Genomic DNA, 17735 nt, shown 5'->3' on the forward strand with positions numbered 1-17735 from the left:
TGATAGTGCATACTGGAGTTATTTCTTTTGATGAAGTGGTTACAAAATTTCAGCTTACAAAATTTACTCGACATAGTCATTAAGCAAAGCGAGAACCTTGGACTTAATTTGAATGCAACAAAAACCTTCTGCATACAATGAATACAGTTAGCAAATTTATTTTGATGAACGCTTTCAGCCAGGGCTTTGGAGCAGGCGTAAATGTTAAATTGCTCCAGCTTCAGCTCCGGGGCTTTCTTTTATCATACATTAGCTTCTGCTTCGGCTTCTTTACGTCAAAAGTACCAAATGGGTCCATCGATACTATCAGTTGCAGCTATGAACAATTGAACATGTGACTGCTCTGCTGTCAAAATCCCTAGCAACTTAATAAGTTAGAAAGGTGGCGTTAAAGGGACAACAAATCTTTATTTTGTGAAGGGTTGCTGTTAAATTATGTGAATTCAGCCAATAGTAGTAGCATCAGTTTAAGAAATACATTGGAGCCGGAGCTATCTTTCAAACAACTGGCTCCAGCTGCACTTGAATTTCACATAAAAAACCTCTGGCTCCAGCTATGTTAAATTATACACGGCTCTGGCTCCAAAGCCTTGCAGTTTCCACAGATTTAAGTGATAATATCAGCCAAATTTTGTGAAATTTTTTGCTGGCCGATAGCAATATATCGTTACATCTCCAGCTTGAATGTGTATTTAACACAGATTTTATTCTCAATTCATTCTTGAACCATAACCTCAGAGGTTTTGGTTTCCTGTTGCAATACCTTTAACTGCAGTACTTGATATTTTTGACAGTAGAAAAATAAATAGCTGGCATAAATTTGTTCTTTATTATCGAATAAGCTGCAATTTGCAATTGTGTTTTATTGCAGATTCATGGTAGCTTTTTGGGTAATACTTTTGCATTAAAGTTTGATATAAAGCAGCAAGATGTGGACAACATACCAGTTGTTTATAGCTTTTGGAATGGTTGTTACTGGGTCGATCAATACTTTAGCTACCAAGTATGTTAGCTTGATTGTCAATTTTTAATATATATATACATAATATTTAGAAGGCTACTGCCATTATTTTGTATTTGTGGTAAACAAATATGTAAATTGTGCTGTCATAGACAAAAATCTTGAACAATGAATGTAAAAAAGTACAAAATTTGCAAGTCAGAAAATTTAGCTTTTATCATAGTAGTTATCAAATTTAATTCATATTTTTTATCTGAATTGAAAGAGTATTGGTATATACTATATATAAGTATAAAACATGTGAATTTCAGTTCTTAAGTTTTTTACCCATTTTTTATAGGCCCTCAAAGTTTGGCCTCCGAAAAATACATGTAGCAAATTGAAACCTATATAATCCCATTAATTAGTTCTCTGTAAACTTTTTAATCTACATTTTTGGATTCCTTGGGTCTTAAAATGTCTGTCTAGCAATTTTCAGCCAGTTTGTATGATCATAGGTTAAGAAATTAGAAATATGATAAGAAATCAGGCAAAACCACTGAAGCGGAACATGCAAAAATGGCGATTTTTCTGATGACCATAACTCTACTAATACTTAAAAAATTTAAAATTTTTTTTGCATTCTTCGTATTTCTTTGAAATCTACAAGTATGCCAAATTTCAATAAAATCTGTGGCATGGTGTAACCCATTTGCTCATTTGGCATGGAATGACCCAATGGCCAGATTATGCTACAAATGCGTTTATGAGACGGGTCGGGTTAATACTTCAAATGTTACATATACACCAAAAATTGCTTATTCTCAAGTTAAATATTTGTGCTTTTTAGTGCCCCCCAGTGAGTTAGTCTATGCCACTGCACTGGCCTGAATAAGTCACAGTGCGCACCTATTTGGCAGGCACTTATCTGTTCACCTAAAAGACGTGGGCCCTAAATCTGAGTGCCAAACTGCCAAACTTACTAGTAAAGTCAGAAACTAATGAAGCAGATTACTTTGAATGCATTTTTGTAAATGTGTTACTTTACCTGTTTAGCCAATACATTTATTAATAAAGTATATATATAACTAACTAACTATGGAACAAAAAACTTGCCTTTTATTTGTGGGTATTGTGTGCTGTCACTTACAGACTCTAGTAAATTAACAAAAATTCAGCTTTGTAAGCCTACCTGATTTTGAGGCGAAGTTATGAAGCTGTGAGCCTGCGACTACTCTATCAAGATCACTCGGCTTTTGTGCTGGCTTAGGCCAACGTAGGCAACATTAACTATTAATCTACACAACTTGAGTTTTGCTATTGTTGAACAATGAACATGTTTTGGTTTATTTCTGTTGGAATTTGTATATTTTGTATCCTTTTCACTCATAAACTCTTGTGAGCCATTTGTTGTAGACCAACAGTGGTTCACATGAACCAATTTGTGGTCTACCACTGAACTAACTGTGTAGAATAATATGACTTTATTTATATTGTCTACATATTTCTTAAGGTGGGCAGATTTACAATCAGCACCTGGTCCAAATGGGGCTCCATCCCACAAATTCGACCATCCTTTTTTACAGGTTAGTTGCAGTTGTCTTACTATGCACAAGTTAAATACACACTTATTTCAATATATACATACTTAAGATAGGTATTTTAACTAGTCTAAGCTTATTTCATTCCACTCACTTCAATACGATATAATTATTTAATGTAACACATGTTAGTTGATCATCTTTTTTTCTCAAAAACGCACAGGTTCTATGATTGAAGCTGATAGTTCACTTTTTAAATGACGTTTTAAGGCCAAGCTATATTTATTTTAAATGGTATATATACATAGTCAAGACAACAACGTGTCAAAGACAGTAATAACAACGTGTCATCATTGTGTTAGTTAGCCACTTGTCAATTTATTTAAGTCCAAGTTCGGTCTATTTAAGATAAAAGTTCGGTCTTTGATCATCAACAATCAGTGCCACGCCAACTTTGAATTTAAAATTATTGCCAAAGAAAATGATGCGATACTGGTACAATTACACTTGAGGCCATATTCATAAGCAGACAGAATCCAAAAATCAACAACCGTGCCGAAAGTGAAGAACTATGTCATCTAATCTACTAATCAACTGATTCAACAAAATTTCACAGCAATAACGTCTAACAGCACAGAGACTCAACAGCCAGCAGCCTCAAGCTAAACCAAAGAGCCACATTAAAGAACCACTCACTGACTTCAACACCATTTGTCATAGCACACGACTGGGGAACTGTGTTCCGAAAGCTAGTGAAATTCGATATTGCCACAGCGAACTCGCAGCATCAGGCTAAAACAGATTGTTAAAATCTACACTGTGACATTTGCATGTATGTTTGTTGCTTTAATAGCTTTGTCTATTTCTGTAGGCGGTTGGGATGTTTATTGGAGAATTTTCCTGCTTGATAGTGTTTCAAATCTGGTATTGTTATTTGAAACGCGGCCAAAGAGAAGAAGATGCTGGGAACCAAAACTTTTCACCTATTTTGTTTTTAGCCCCTGCCGCATGTGACATGACCGCTACATCCCTAATGTAAGTGTTTTTGACAGCAAATCATATCAATTGTATTTTTATGTAATAGTATTGCATATTGTACAGTTGTGTTGAACAGAACTTTTACAATGGTGGTTTTAAAATTCTAAGTAAGACCAAGCCAGGCCACACAATCACACATTATTGATATTCCTTGCTATCTTTAGATAAACATTTTTAATCTACCTGGAAATGTTTTGATTTTATTTACGGTACGTACAGCCTAAAAGTTGCTCCCATTGCAAAAAAACTGTTTCAGTAGTTTTTTTTCATTTTCATATAGTTTTTGTAATGCAGTAGTTTCTGTTTACATTGGTTTGAGAAACAAGTTAGTAAGGTACGTCATAGTGCCACTCGCCTAAATGTTTACTGAAACGCTGTGAAAAATATTGATCAATCATGTTTGCCTTGCCTCATTCTGTTGGAGGCTACGTTGTTGTTCAATTCTCTCTTGAATAACGTAATGAAACATGTAGCACTCTGTGGTGGAAATGTAAGGTTATTTCTCAATAACAGCGTGTTGCAGTGCCCATAGAAGCATTTTGTAAAGAGGTTTGTGCTCAGTCACAGTAGATGCACCATGCCGCGATTTTAAAAGTTTAATGCTGACACAATAGCGCCCTAGCATGAACTGCTGATCATGGCTTAAAAAAATGCAGTTTGTAATAATTGCATAACAGATTCTGCACAATTTGGCATTCTAGGCAAGCAGTTGTCATTCACATGCAATATCTGCTTATTAATTACTTTTCAGTGCGCAATGTGCATGCATCAGCATATGTCATGTGATTACAAATAAAACTAGCCAGTGCAACTTGAAAGAAAATCTTCAAAAGCAAACCTTAAGCGCTTTGTTCAAGCAGTGTTTAACACTGTTTACGTACTGTACAGCATCGTCACAACCCGTGTTAGGACACAATCCATTTCATAAAGATTATTGTGACTTGGGATCTCCGTTTGTTCTCAATGAATCTTAGTTGACGAGTGTATTGTGAATTGTGATTCTGAAACGTGACTCTACAACTTGAGTAGATCAGAATTTGGATATCGTTTTAATTAGTTTTGTTCTCTGTTTTTAATGTCATCGAAAAAGTTTCAACAAGACTTGATTTTGCTGTTATCTTGCAAAGCTTTGAAGTCTCAAATACATACATTTCTGCAAAGGAAGGCCTGTTTGTGAATGATTAATTTACTGCAAAAGTGAGACAATTTGTTCCAAGTTCTGCGACTTTGGAAGTAAAATTCGCTCGACGCAGCAAATTAACAAAATCAGTAATTAGCGCAATTTAAATTATACATACCTTCTTGAACTTATTAGTTAATAAATATTTCAGTGCATGACGACAACACGGTTCGACTTCCATACAGAACTGCTATGTTTTAAATAGCTCTTTTGACTTCAATTTTTGTACTTCCGAACCCGAATGGCTCGTTTCAGTGCCGCCTGGTGGGAATCATTTTCGATGCTGTTTCTGTTTATTTGGAGAAAGTGTGGAGATCATTTACTTCTAAGGCGAACTGTTTTGCAGTGAGCCGCCACTGTTATAATCAGGGTGGTAAAACACGTTTCTTTTTAATAAAACCCAGCCAGCCGGATTTCTATGGGCTAAAATGGGATTTTTGGCAAAAAAACCCTTACCCACTACAACCCTGGTTATAATATTAATTGGCTGCTGCGAAAAAAGGATGTACGATAAACCTAAACACAATGTACAGTAAAACTGTTGAAAAGATGGCATAATTGCTGTCATCTTGCGAGTGGTTCTCAGCCTTTCAGTTTGTTGCCGAGCTATGCATTGATAAAATGTGACAAAAGATAAGAAAACTTTTAGCAATAACACCAGGCGTTCAGTTGCTCTTGCTCTACCAAAAAATAGTTTTGATTTTTGTTGTACCGCATCTTTTAATTGTTGAACCGCATCTTTTAATTGTTGAAAGCAGTTGCGTTTATCTTTTTGTAACGTTTGTGTTTAGCCACGTAAACAAGTTCGAAGTGCAATTGTGCGATTTTGAAAGAGTTTTTAAACTGTTCAACGAGAAGGCTAAACGTTCTTTCTTGAAATTTTTCTAAGCTTTCAAAGCCGCTGGAGCTGAGCTCTAAGATACACATTGTCAGAATAAGTAGGTTGATTTGATGATTAGAAATTTTAAGATAGTTGTTTGCTTTTCAAATCCTTGCACTCCAATTTTTATCAAGTATTGTATTACTGTATGGAAAATTTCAACTACAAGCACAAGTGGGCCATCATAAAACACAAAATTCTTTTTTAAGTCATGCCAAAGTTTACTTAATTGTCCAACTTCAAAAATGTCATGGTCATTACCAAATGAAAAACATCCGATTCGAATTTATTGAAACATTTATGTGCCAGCACTAATTCATAACATATTTGGCTCAGGTACATTGGGTTGAACTACACCTATGCTTCAAGCTTCCAAATGCTCCGTGGGGCAATTATTGTCTTCACTGCTTTGTTATCGGTGGCTTTCCTTCGAAGACATATCCAGAACAAGTCTTGGTTTGGAATATTTCTCGTTGTTGTCGGCCTGGCGTTGGTCGGTATCTCCGACCTTGCATTTGCACAGCACAGTGGTCATGGTATCAACGAGATTTTAACAGGTACAGTTTTCTGATGACATTCGCCGACTTGCAGACGTTATCCAACCAATGCATTTTGAGATATCTAACATTCTTACTGCATCTTTATTAGTTTCACGCTTCGTTTTAAACACTTTTTGGTTAACAATGGCATGATAACCATTCAGTATGATGCGTTAGATGATTATAAAATAGGGGTATGAACATTTTTTCACTTTATATCCCCATATCATATTTTGTGGAGTTTTATTGTGCGAATCTTGAATATGTAGGAATTTTTTTTATTTTACTTAAAAAAAACTTCATCCTCTAATTGTGAAAACGATCATCTGACTTTACAATACTAATTGCATAAACAAATGAATTAAATTACTCTTTCAATAACGCGCATTTGTAAAAGGACATTTAATATGCTGTTTTTCAGTGGATTTACAGTGTGGAAGCAAGTTTTGCATTGCATATCTGTGCACGCTTTGCACAGATATCTGAATGTTGTATCGGTATAGGCGTTAGCTCTATAGACCCAAACTACTTAAATGACTTCAAAATCCTTCGGCACTTTTTACACGTTTCTGATAAATTGCCAACATCAGCAGGATTGAAAGCACTGAGCAGAAACTCAGCTCACATGCCGCTTCAGCTGTCTACATACCAGGAACATAGCCAGGGGTAGGGGTTTGAGGAAGCAATCGCCCACACAAAATTCATCTTGTCTTTAATACTATTAAAATACTTTAAGTTTAATGACATTGCATTACATGGTGAATGGCGTTTTGACAACGGTTTTATTTTTTTCGCTGAGACATCATTATTTGATTAACTATGATATTATAATCTTATTTTTTTGAATAAACAGATACCGCTGTTAGATTTCAGAAATCTCCGAAAAAGGCTGTCTCTGAATTGGATTCTCCAAATAGTAGCAGGCCAGTTTTACTTTGCCTGTTATCAACACAACTCTCTTCTTTTTACTTTTCACACATAAACATAAAGTTTTGTATCTATCCAAGATATATTGTTCTTTGGAATTCATAGCATTTAATCGGGACTATCCGCATTCCGCAGTTGTATGCTTTTTCCAAGTCTTATCTTGGAATCGCACCAAATTTAAAGATGTTTTCTTTTTTTTTCCTTTGGAGGTGCAGTGCATTGTTTCAAATTTTTAGCTCTCATGTTTAAAATACTGCACGAAAACCGTTAAAACACACTTACTTTAATATATTTTATTAGCATGCAATGAGAGAATATACGTGTAAACGTTTTCAATATGGAGGGTGAAGTTTTTTACTTGCTAAGCTTTGTTAGTACTGTAGTAGTAGTCCAGTTTTAATCCGGTGATTTTAATTTGATTTTAATTTGTTACTGATATTTTATTTCAAAATATGAAAACCCCCACTCATGATAGCATGCCATGGGCAATGAAAAATTCGCCAAACAAATTTTTTCATATCCCTAGGCTATTGTAACCAAATCGAACAGTCCTACACGGGAAGGTGGTGGCATTTTGACCTTTGTTTTTAACTTTTGATTAAACATACTGATTACGATAAATTATCTCGTTTGTATGTATTTAAGATTTCGTTCCATAAAACAATCTTTGCGAAACAGCTCCTGGAAGTGTGCATTTGCTGAAAAGCAGCTCTAAGAAATTCTAATTTATTGCATGTGATCGTTACTCAAATGCTCAGCTATCTTGGCAGTCAACACCCAGCATTGCGCAACTACCATTGCAGAAGCTGCCCAGTTTATTTTTGTGTAACGGCTTGTCACGATTTGTCAAAATCCTACAAGTTTCGTTGTTGTCAGATGTCAACACTCGTTAGTTGATCAAGTGGCAGGTTTTTTCTCCGTTTTACGTTGCGTAATGTAGCAATTTTATCTGTTATAGGTGACTTGATTATTCTGGTCGCGCAAGTTGTGCAAGCTGTGCAAGTCGTTGTCGAAGAGAAGTTTGTCAATGGCAAGGACATCAACCCTCTCCAAGCCGTGGGATGGGAAGGTGGGCAATATCTCAAATTTTGAACATCCTTGTATTTTTTAAAAGCAACATGCCTGTTTTTGAACGCTACCCTGTAATTTACTGCTTCTCAGGTTGGCTTTTAATCTAAAAAACTTACACGCCAACTGCGAAATGGCAACGAGAATTACACTGAGATCTATTGACCAGTATTCGCTTGTATATATATTGATATACTGATATTATATATTGATATTAGAGTGCCTGATGGTTGAAGAAGCTCTTTTTCTAATTTTTCCCGATATATCTAATATCTACAAATCAATCTGTTACCACCAGTAACGTGATTATCCCAATCATGTCCTACTAAAAAAGCATTTGCTCTTCTACACTCTTAAAATAAGGAAACGAAAAAAAAATGGATTAGCAAGCAAGGCTAGGATCGCAGCAACAAACTTCATGATTTTAAGCTGGATTAATAAAACTTCATACAAATTAAACACTTTCGCTGAGCAAAAGATTGTGCAATGTGCATGCTTCACAGTTTTGACTGTAACATTGCAAGATCTGATCTAGTCTAGATGCTGCAGGATGTTTTAAAAACCAAGCAAGGAAAACATTTATATTTTCTCTAAAGGATTTTTTGGCATGACTATTCTTGGTCTCCTCCTGATCCCGTTTTACTACATCCCTGCTGGAGAGTTTAGTGGCAATCCTCGTGGAGTCCTTGAAGATGCGATCGATGGACTTTATCAAATCGGTCAAAACAGCACCCTGGCCATCGCTCAGTTAGGCAGCATCTGCAGCATCGCTTTCTTCAACTTCTTTGGCATAAGCGTCACAAAGCAGTTGAGCGCCACTACCAGGTAACGCCTGACCCAGCAACTAAAATTCTTTCGTTACATTTTACATTTATAACATGTATAGTTGTAATAACAAAGTTATATTGTAAAGCGAGCGAATTTTACAAGCAGGAGAATGTAACAACTCTATGTTGCATTTGATTATTTCCAGTTTAACAGCGATGCACTTTGATTATATTTTGGCTGCAATCTGTGCAGAACATCCTTATGTCTGTATTAGTTCAACGGATCCGATTTGACTTCATGAAATTTTGCAAGAGAGGCATTTATCTAACTCTGTGAAACTAAGAAGCGAACGTTCTTGCACTTTTCTTAAGTGCTAGTCCGTTACTTCTTAACAAGCACAATACTATTTATATAATGCTATACTAAATATTGCATGAGTGTTACGTAGGCGCAAAACACTGGTTAGCTAATTTTAAAGAAATTGCTTGAAGAAATTTAGTACATATTCAAGGTAGAAATTACACACGTTAAACGGTACGCTTGCTAATGTTCGACTGGTTGGCGGTGCTGATACTTTAGTGAACAAACCGTAACCACATACAAAATTGCATGCGCTCCTTATCTTTATCGATAATGAAATTCTAGAAAAAATCTAGATGGGGGCGTAGAAAATGCATCCGATTGTTTTCATACATGCAAAAGTGACCTTTTTTGTTCAATAAGTTTGCACACAGCCACTCAAATGCTTTCCCAGCACGCCGTTCGAGTGCAGTAATGCGCTTTGTTGAAGTCCTGTTTTGTCTTTCGCAACGGTTCTCAACCGGGGTGCACCTTTCCAAAAGGTACCATTAAAAATCCCCTTTGCGAAACAAAAAAAAAACGCAAATCATAGTTAAATTAAGTCACTGGTTTTCTATCGGCTGACTTGGCGCAGAGGGTTAGGGCGGTGATAAGCTCTAGTCATTTCATTGACGTGGGTTTGATTCCCACCACTACTATTGCTCTTTTTCTTTTTTAATTACCTAACAAACTTCAAAGGCGATTTTTTAATGGTACCTTTTGGAAAGTTGCAACCGGGGTCGGCGAAGCGATTTCAGGAGGTCCGTGAAAGTTTCCGAGTTTGCAGTATGACTGATAAATTACAAAATTTAATAATTGGTTGCGCTTTATTTGTGTATCACCGTGATTCTCAAACTGTACGTCGCCACGCACTAGTGCGTCGTTTGAAATTACAAAGGATTCCCTACTAAAAAAATTATATAAATGAGTTAAATCTTTCAATAAGGCTATGTTGGCTATGTTTAACTTAATTCTTTTGAAGCAGCGTATTATTAATCAATGCTTAACTTAGACTGCTGACTAACGTTTCCATGTCTATCAGCACTCACAGTTTACCATGACTGTGATTACAACAAAATATTGATTACAAATGAAAAAAGGGAGAAATTCTTTGTATCGTATATTAATTTGTAACGTAAAATTCTATTACTTGATCACGTTACTCGGCTTCGTATGCCTATGGTTCAACAAGACAAACTCTCTACCGAAGCTCTAAAATTCTATTAATTTTTGATAAAATTTCTATAAAAACATTAAATCAGCATATAGACCACTGATTTTTGATCCTATGTGCCAAATAACGCATAACATAACTTTGTCAATGTCATCAATCGTCATACAATAAGAGCGTCGCGAGTTAAGCAAATTCTTCTAAGTGTGTCGCTTCGAAACTTATTATTATTTGTTATTTGCTTCAGGCAAGAATGTCCATATTCGAATTAACCTACCAAAAAACACTAAAAAAACGGCATCCAGTTTAACACAAACAGCAGCGGCGTAAAAGTAACCAGAAGAGAATTCAGCACAAACACTGGCAGTTAGGTCAGCTCAGCAAAACTTGACGGATTCTTCTCATTAAAGAATGAGAACAATGAAACATTTGATTCCGTTACGAGACGCGATATATCAAAATTCCAGATATTTTTTTTTATAGTTTCGCGACCGTTTCGAGGCACCAAAAGGAGTCCGCCAAGACAAAAAGGTTGCGAACCACATAGTTTTACTAATTGTGGACCAACAAAGATCCCTTTGATTTTTCCTTTGCTTAATTCAGGATACGTGTTGCAAAGAAATGCAAATTCATTAGAATTGCTTATCCCCAGCTGTTTAACAAAGCTCAAGGCAATTTCATATGCAATGGAAGCAATTCGTCTTTGGGCTCAACCAAAGAGGCTCTTAAAGATCTTATCGTCTCCTGAAATGCACAGTTGCACACTGTACAGGACTCTTACTGGCCAGTCTTGACAGCACAACGCTCCATCCATTTTGAATAATATTCTGTTTATTGGTAGCTTCTGTACACAACGTATTTTATTTAGCAAACGCGTTACAGTATTTACGTATTTCTTACCATTGACCGTTGATCAACAAGTAGAATGTTTTTAAAAACGCCATTGATGTCAACTATAATGCATGGTAAAATCTGCAGTTTGCAAGCTTTCATCGGCCAAACTCTCAAAATGGAAGATGGAAAAACTAAAACATATGCTTATTTGTCTAATTTGCTGCTGACCAGTGTAATGCTTTAAGTGATTTTGCAGTTAGAACATAGATTGACACCATTAAACACGGTTAACCTGCGAAAAACACAGTATTGTTATTTTATATCATTGTGATTGAAGTCATGCTAAAGAGCTTAAAAATGACTTCCATCTGCCAAATTTGAAGATACATCAATGGAACTTCAGCACTGAACGTTTAAAATTTTGTTGATTTTCCATTTCTGTCACCAAATTGCAAGGTTTTATTGTGCAACTCGCAGTCACATGTTGATGCGTTATTTAAATGCGGGCAACGATCCAAAATCAATAGGATGTTGCGAACAGGGTTGCTGAACATGCAGTTTCAAAGCAATTTGTTATTGTCTTGTTCTGCTGCAAACTTTTACTTATATTATGCACCATAGCTATGTTTGAGTCTTCACAATGTGTCATTTTTATATTGTTGATGCTTTGGTTTAACAACCGGCATAAAATATTGTCCTACTTCTTGTTTAATATTTGACCAGTGCTCCACACGTGACACGCCGAGAATTCCCAGCTAGTAAAAAAATTAACATTCTGCCAACGTCTGCAGGCGTTGGAGTAACGTAAAAAGGACTAATTTTGTCAGCTGGTGGTGTACCATTGGTGACCGGTTCGGATTTCACCTACGTCATTGTGAATAGCCCAACTGCTGATAGTGAAAAGTTACAATGATTTTTCACTTTTATTTTCAAATGTTTATTTGTTTACGAGCATCATTGGTTCGAAATGCATTGATAACCATTCTCTTGTCACAGAAGCATTTGTTAAAGCCACCATAGCTCTTTGCACACTTGATGCTATATTTCTTTTCAAAAAAATTTACATTTTCATTGTCACCAGTTGGTAATTTGTTACAAAATTATTTTGACCTGGTTTCTGACAAGCTTACTTTACACATCTTCTGCAGGATGGTTCTCGATAGCATTCGCACGTTGGTCATCTGGGCCGTCAGCCTCATCGCCCAGTGGGAAGATTTCCAATATCTGCAGGCAAGTCGACGTGACAAAAGTTTAAATAATGCACTTTCAAAACAATGTCAGAACGGTGCGCAGAGCGGTGCGCAGATAAGACACTTTCTGTTCCGTGAACCAAGTTCGACATCCGAAAATCGTTCGGATTGTCGACAAACCTGGGCATGAAACGAGGCCTATATAAACATAGGAAACTGAATAACCATGCCCGACCAAGGAAAAGGTGAAAGTTGTTTCTTTGCAGTTTATAGCAATCTGGCTTTCTAGCCTGTGCTGTGAACTAACCGGTTTATTCTTGCGCTTGATGCAGTATTTCAACAGTACATCAACGATCCACATTTGTTCAATAAATGTAAGTGCGACGATGGCCAAATTAGAGCAGTAATTTTCTAAGTGAACAATGAACTTTCAACAATGAACAATGAATGTAGTTAACAAGTTCAGTCATATTTAGTTGCCGGTTTCATCCTTCGAATTTGGCGTCGGCAATTGTCGAGGTAAAATGCCGAAGTACCGTAATCGAACAAAGTGTGAACTTCGTCGCAAATTTTTGAACACACGTGATTTACTGAAATCCAGTCAGCAAATCAGTCTGTAGATGTTGAATCAATGTAAAAAAAAAACTGCTGATTTGCTGTCTGGGTCTTCTCTCCGTTAGTATTGAAACTTCCTTTCTCCACTCGCGTTCGTTCATTCTCTTATGTATTATCGTTCATGTATTTGGAATAGATGGTCTAGACACCGTGCACAAGTCTTCAGAACTGAAGGCTGAACTCGATTGCAGATAAAAGTAAAACTTGGGTTGTACATTTGTCTTTAAAGATTTCTTCAAGTGTTTTCAGTGCTTCTTTTTTCATTTTGCAATCTGAATTTTAGCAAATTGGTAGTTAAAAAAGTAACACCCTCCAATCAAAACTATTGAATCTACATTTCTATTGTTTGAACTACAGTAATGACTTGTGTTTACACACGGCTTGATAAAATGCTATTTCTTTTATTATATAAAAGCTTCCCATGGTAAAAAAAGCATTTGAACACTGAAACAATTGAATAAAAACACTTGAAAAAAGCATTTATGCATAGATAAGACCCAAGTCACACGTTTATCTGTACTCGACTTCAGCCTTCAGTTGTGAAGACGTGTGCACGGTGTCTAGGCCATAGCAGTGCATTTAAATACAACTACAAGTATGTTTCAGGACGTTGTTGGTGCTGTTCTTACCTTAGTAAACGCAAAACACGATATCAATTAACGGATTTTTGAAAACACGAATTTTTAACGGAGTTTTTATTCTGGTTACCGGACGCGAGAATTTGGCCGCCTGGAAGCTCTGGTAGGCCATGCTTGGTCGCCGGAACGATACAGGAGCGTATAGAGACCTGAATGAACATGCAAGGCATGCTTTTAAAACGGATCCAGCAGACCTGGTTTTGATAATACACGTTACGGGTTATAAAAAATAACGCCGAACTTCGCGACTTATAAATTTTTAAAATGTATGATAATGTAATTTTTCATGTAATGTTGTTAGTCGCATCATTGCGATCATACGCTTCCTTCATCGCTGCTTCATCAAGCAGGTCAATGCTATCGGTGTGTTGGTAAAGGCGTCTCTTTTATCCTTATTTTCGTCTCTTTTCAGGTAATCGGTTTTGTTGTACTTCTTCTTGGAACAGCAGTTTACAACAACCTCATCCCACTCCCATGCTTCAAGTCTCCTGCTCCTGCAGAGCTCGGCATCAATGCAAAGAGTTACGATGATGAAGATGAAAATGAGAAAGAAAAAGCTCCTCTTTTGTATAATACAAGAGGAACCCTGACTGACAACGATGGCCAATAGTCCGATGCATTAAAATATCACAAAAGAGCAATTGCAAGTTTCGTTTTGAGATTCCACTCCGACTTACTTTTATTCAACATATTGTCATCTGATTCTTGTGACTTACACATAGGGCCGCTTGACTGTAATAAACTAGTAAGCGGTGGCCATGTTTTTAAATAACAATTTTGTAGTTTTTCTTTAGACCACGTCAGTTTCTCTCAGTTTGTTATCGTTAAAAATTTTTAAGGGCTGCTGTCTCATCAACCCCATGCTAGTTCAGCTCTGATCATAAGTTAATCGGGCGAATAATTTCAACTTAAAGTGAACAGTTTAAAGTAAGTTGACAGTAGCCTATTTTTATAATGCATTTTTATTTTTACTTTCATTAGTCGCCTTGTAGCATTTAACACATGCAAAAAGTGGTCTTTACTTTAGAGAAGTTTTACATTTTATATCAAGAAATTTTAACTATTGCATCTTTTAAACGATGTTTTAGTAGAATTACCATCAACATTTTTGGATACCTAATAATTGATGCTCGATTTTATTCTCTTTTGTTTTTTGCAAACATATTACCTGTGTAATAAGTCACAATGCGGCAGAATTCGAGCAACATTTCAGATTGCCTTTCATATGCTCTTCGTCTTGAAATGTTGATTCAATTTCATTGAGTTGTTGCGTACCATGGTATATTCTTCGTTGTCTCGCACATTTTTTCAACTTTCTAAGAAATGTGAACATAGTTTGCACTAGAACTGACATTCTTTGAAATTGGTTTGCAATACTTTAGCCAACAATAGTAAAAGTTAATGCTATTTAGACAAAATTTCCTTTCAATATGGCCACCTGTATTTTTAAATTCTAACCTACAAACTCTTTTTGGTTTGCAAGCTCAGTTTTCAATTGGTGTAGTTAACTGGTGGTACCATTTGAGTGATTCAGCAATCCGGCATACAAACGCACCTTGAATAGTCCACGTTCATCCAGCAATCTGCCATGCTTTGGCTTGTAGTTTTAGTGGGTCAACGTTTGCTGACAAAGTGTAGTGCCAAACTTTATTCGTGGTTCTGGTCCAAACGTCATACACTGGCCTTGATAAACAATGCTCACTTTACCTTGACTTTCCCAACTAAACTTTAAAGTGCACACCTCCGTTTCTTCCATTGCTTCAAAGGTAGGAAAGTTAAATTACGAACGCTGGAACATTTTTCACAGGGTATTGGAAATCTTTCCCGCACCCATGCACTTGTGTTATGGTTGTGGACACAACCAACTTCTAGTGGTCTTCTGGATGGCGTGTGGTTATTCTTAGCGTCTCTCTGCCTCGTACTGGAGAGTTGAATCAAGCTTGTGTTTTTTTTTTCCCGAAGGAACGCACAGTAGTTGGTCAGGGAAGTAACTGAGCCGGCTCATGGACAACTACCAACAATCTTTGGTTATTCTTCTTCTGTGGTCTGATTGATCATCTGTGACCTCCTTTATACACTCCTTCCATTGTGTCCTATCTTTCATTTTTGTTTTTGGTTTAAGTTTATTGAACCGAAATACCGTATCTGACATATGTACGTAAATTGTTGTCCACCCATGGTAGCCACGTTTTTCCTCCTGACAAACTTGTAGTTACGCCACTACTTCAACGTGAAAATGCAAGCAGCCACATTTTGTTGATAGTTGAGGATCTGTGGTGATATACACAGTACAGTGCCATTTGGACAGGCAAACACAATTCAACACGGCTAAATCGTAACACGAACGAATAGCAAGAAGTGATATTACATCCTTGGTGAAGTTGGTTCACAACAAGGCTAGAGTCTTCAACACTTTCAATTTTACATTCCATAAACTTGCAAAATTAAATTGAACATTGAAATCTACGTCTTTTCACGTAGCCAATACACGTCTGTGGTATTATTGGTTTGCTTCGATAAGCCCAGGGTGTAGCGGCATACGAGCATATCTGAATATGTTCGATTCAATGAAAGAAGCCATGAAATGATTTGCAACTAAACTGCTGGTACATACGCAGGGGCGCGGATGCCCCCTGCCCTCAATTTTCTTTAGATGGAGGGGCAATGGTACCCTTTTAAGGTCATGTAAGCTACTGCACATTTTACAATATAACAATTTCTGCTATTCGCTTTTAGCCTAATTATAATCTTTCACTTTTGCCTCAAAATAATATTCACCGCACAAAATTCTGCAACACAGTAGGTTACATCATTATAACATAGTCATAGCATGATGCCCTACTTTGTATACTGGACACTTGTAGGCTATCATTACTCAATAGTGAGCTGATGGATAAGCATTATCGCTATATCTTATCTTACAACTTTTAAAAAAATTGGCCTTTCAGTAAACAAAGGTGCCCTTTTTTCATATTCCTGCCCTCCAGGCAAAAATCGTTTCGGCGCCCCTGTATATACGTTTCGAAATTATACATCTTTTTGAATAGTTAATGTCAACATTGTCAAAATATGAAAATATACGCTTGTGCGTAAATTGGCAAAACAGCTTGGATTTCATTTTTCTTTGCTTAGTCCGGAAAATACAAATGTCATCCCCTATAAATCTACATGAATGTTGTCAACTCTAAGGATTGACAATGCAAAAGTATTTTATTTGCTTTTGTGTTACTTTATCGAAGCTTTGATGTTTGTGCTTGGTGGAGATTCTGTGTTTCCAGGTTATTTTGACCATTTTTTAGCATTAGCGTCTGAAAAGTGACGCAGGCACCCTTTGGTAACTGTTCATATCCCGTTCTTGCGACAGTGGAGCGAGTTTCCAAATTCACGATTTGTAAATATTTCAATCAAGCCCTTTTTCCACTTTCGTGTCGTGTGGCTACTTTGTGTCTCTGAGCACCACGCGATGCTTTGGTTGGTGTACCTCCTGTCTTGTGCATCGTGACAAATCGCGAGTAAACGCAATTGCAAAAAGATTCCAAGCAGATTGTGCAATTTAATGATCAAACTCGAATATTTGTTGCTGAAGAAGATTTACGTATTACATCTTGTCATATAAGTTGTCGTGTTTGTGAGCTGCTTGTTTAACTTTGGAGCTGTTGGAATATCATATGACACCATTTCCTCCTTCCCTATATGTCACCAAAGACAGTTTTTTTTCTACGGCCTTAGTATAACTTCCAGCTCTGACCCCTCGCCCCTCATGTACTTCATATGATATTTGAACAGCTTTGTTTTGCCTTTTCAATTAAATTGAACAGTGTTTATATAATGCGTTTTTCGCAAATATATATTGGTTATCTGTAAAATATACCATTATCATGCAATGTGTTATTTTTACGAAATTTGGCTTGAAGCTGATTTTGGATATTTCCACGAAAACAGTGTTTCTCGGCAGCCGAGTGTAGCAGGAACTCAGCGATAGACACGTGTTTCGCCCATTAGGCTGGGCTCATCAGTACCGCACCACTAGTTCCTGCCACATATTTCTCAACCGCTGCATTTGTCAG

At 36.7% G+C, this 17735-nt stretch overlaps 1 protein-coding gene across 1 annotated transcript; it reads left to right on the forward strand.

The window, feature by feature from the left end:
* The first annotated feature begins 870 nt into the window (after positions 1–870).
* On the forward strand, positions 871–17570 carry LOC145772056 (solute carrier family 35 member F6-like). Its single transcript, XM_082583865.1, has 8 exons — positions 871–1003; positions 2454–2526; positions 3353–3516; positions 5916–6136; positions 8004–8114; positions 8710–8938; positions 12374–12455; positions 14081–17570. The coding sequence occupies exons 1-8, from the start codon at positions 930–932 to the stop codon at positions 14276–14278; spliced, it is 1152 nt and encodes a 383-aa protein (XP_082439991.1). The 5' UTR covers positions 871–929; the 3' UTR covers positions 14279–17570.
* Positions 17571–17735: the final 165 nt, after the last annotated feature.

This window comes from Aplidium turbinatum, chromosome 6, assembly GCF_918807975.1.
Source record: "Aplidium turbinatum chromosome 6, kaAplTurb1.1, whole genome shotgun sequence".
NCBI classification, from domain to species: domain Eukaryota; kingdom Metazoa; phylum Chordata; class Ascidiacea; order Aplousobranchia; family Polyclinidae; genus Aplidium; species Aplidium turbinatum.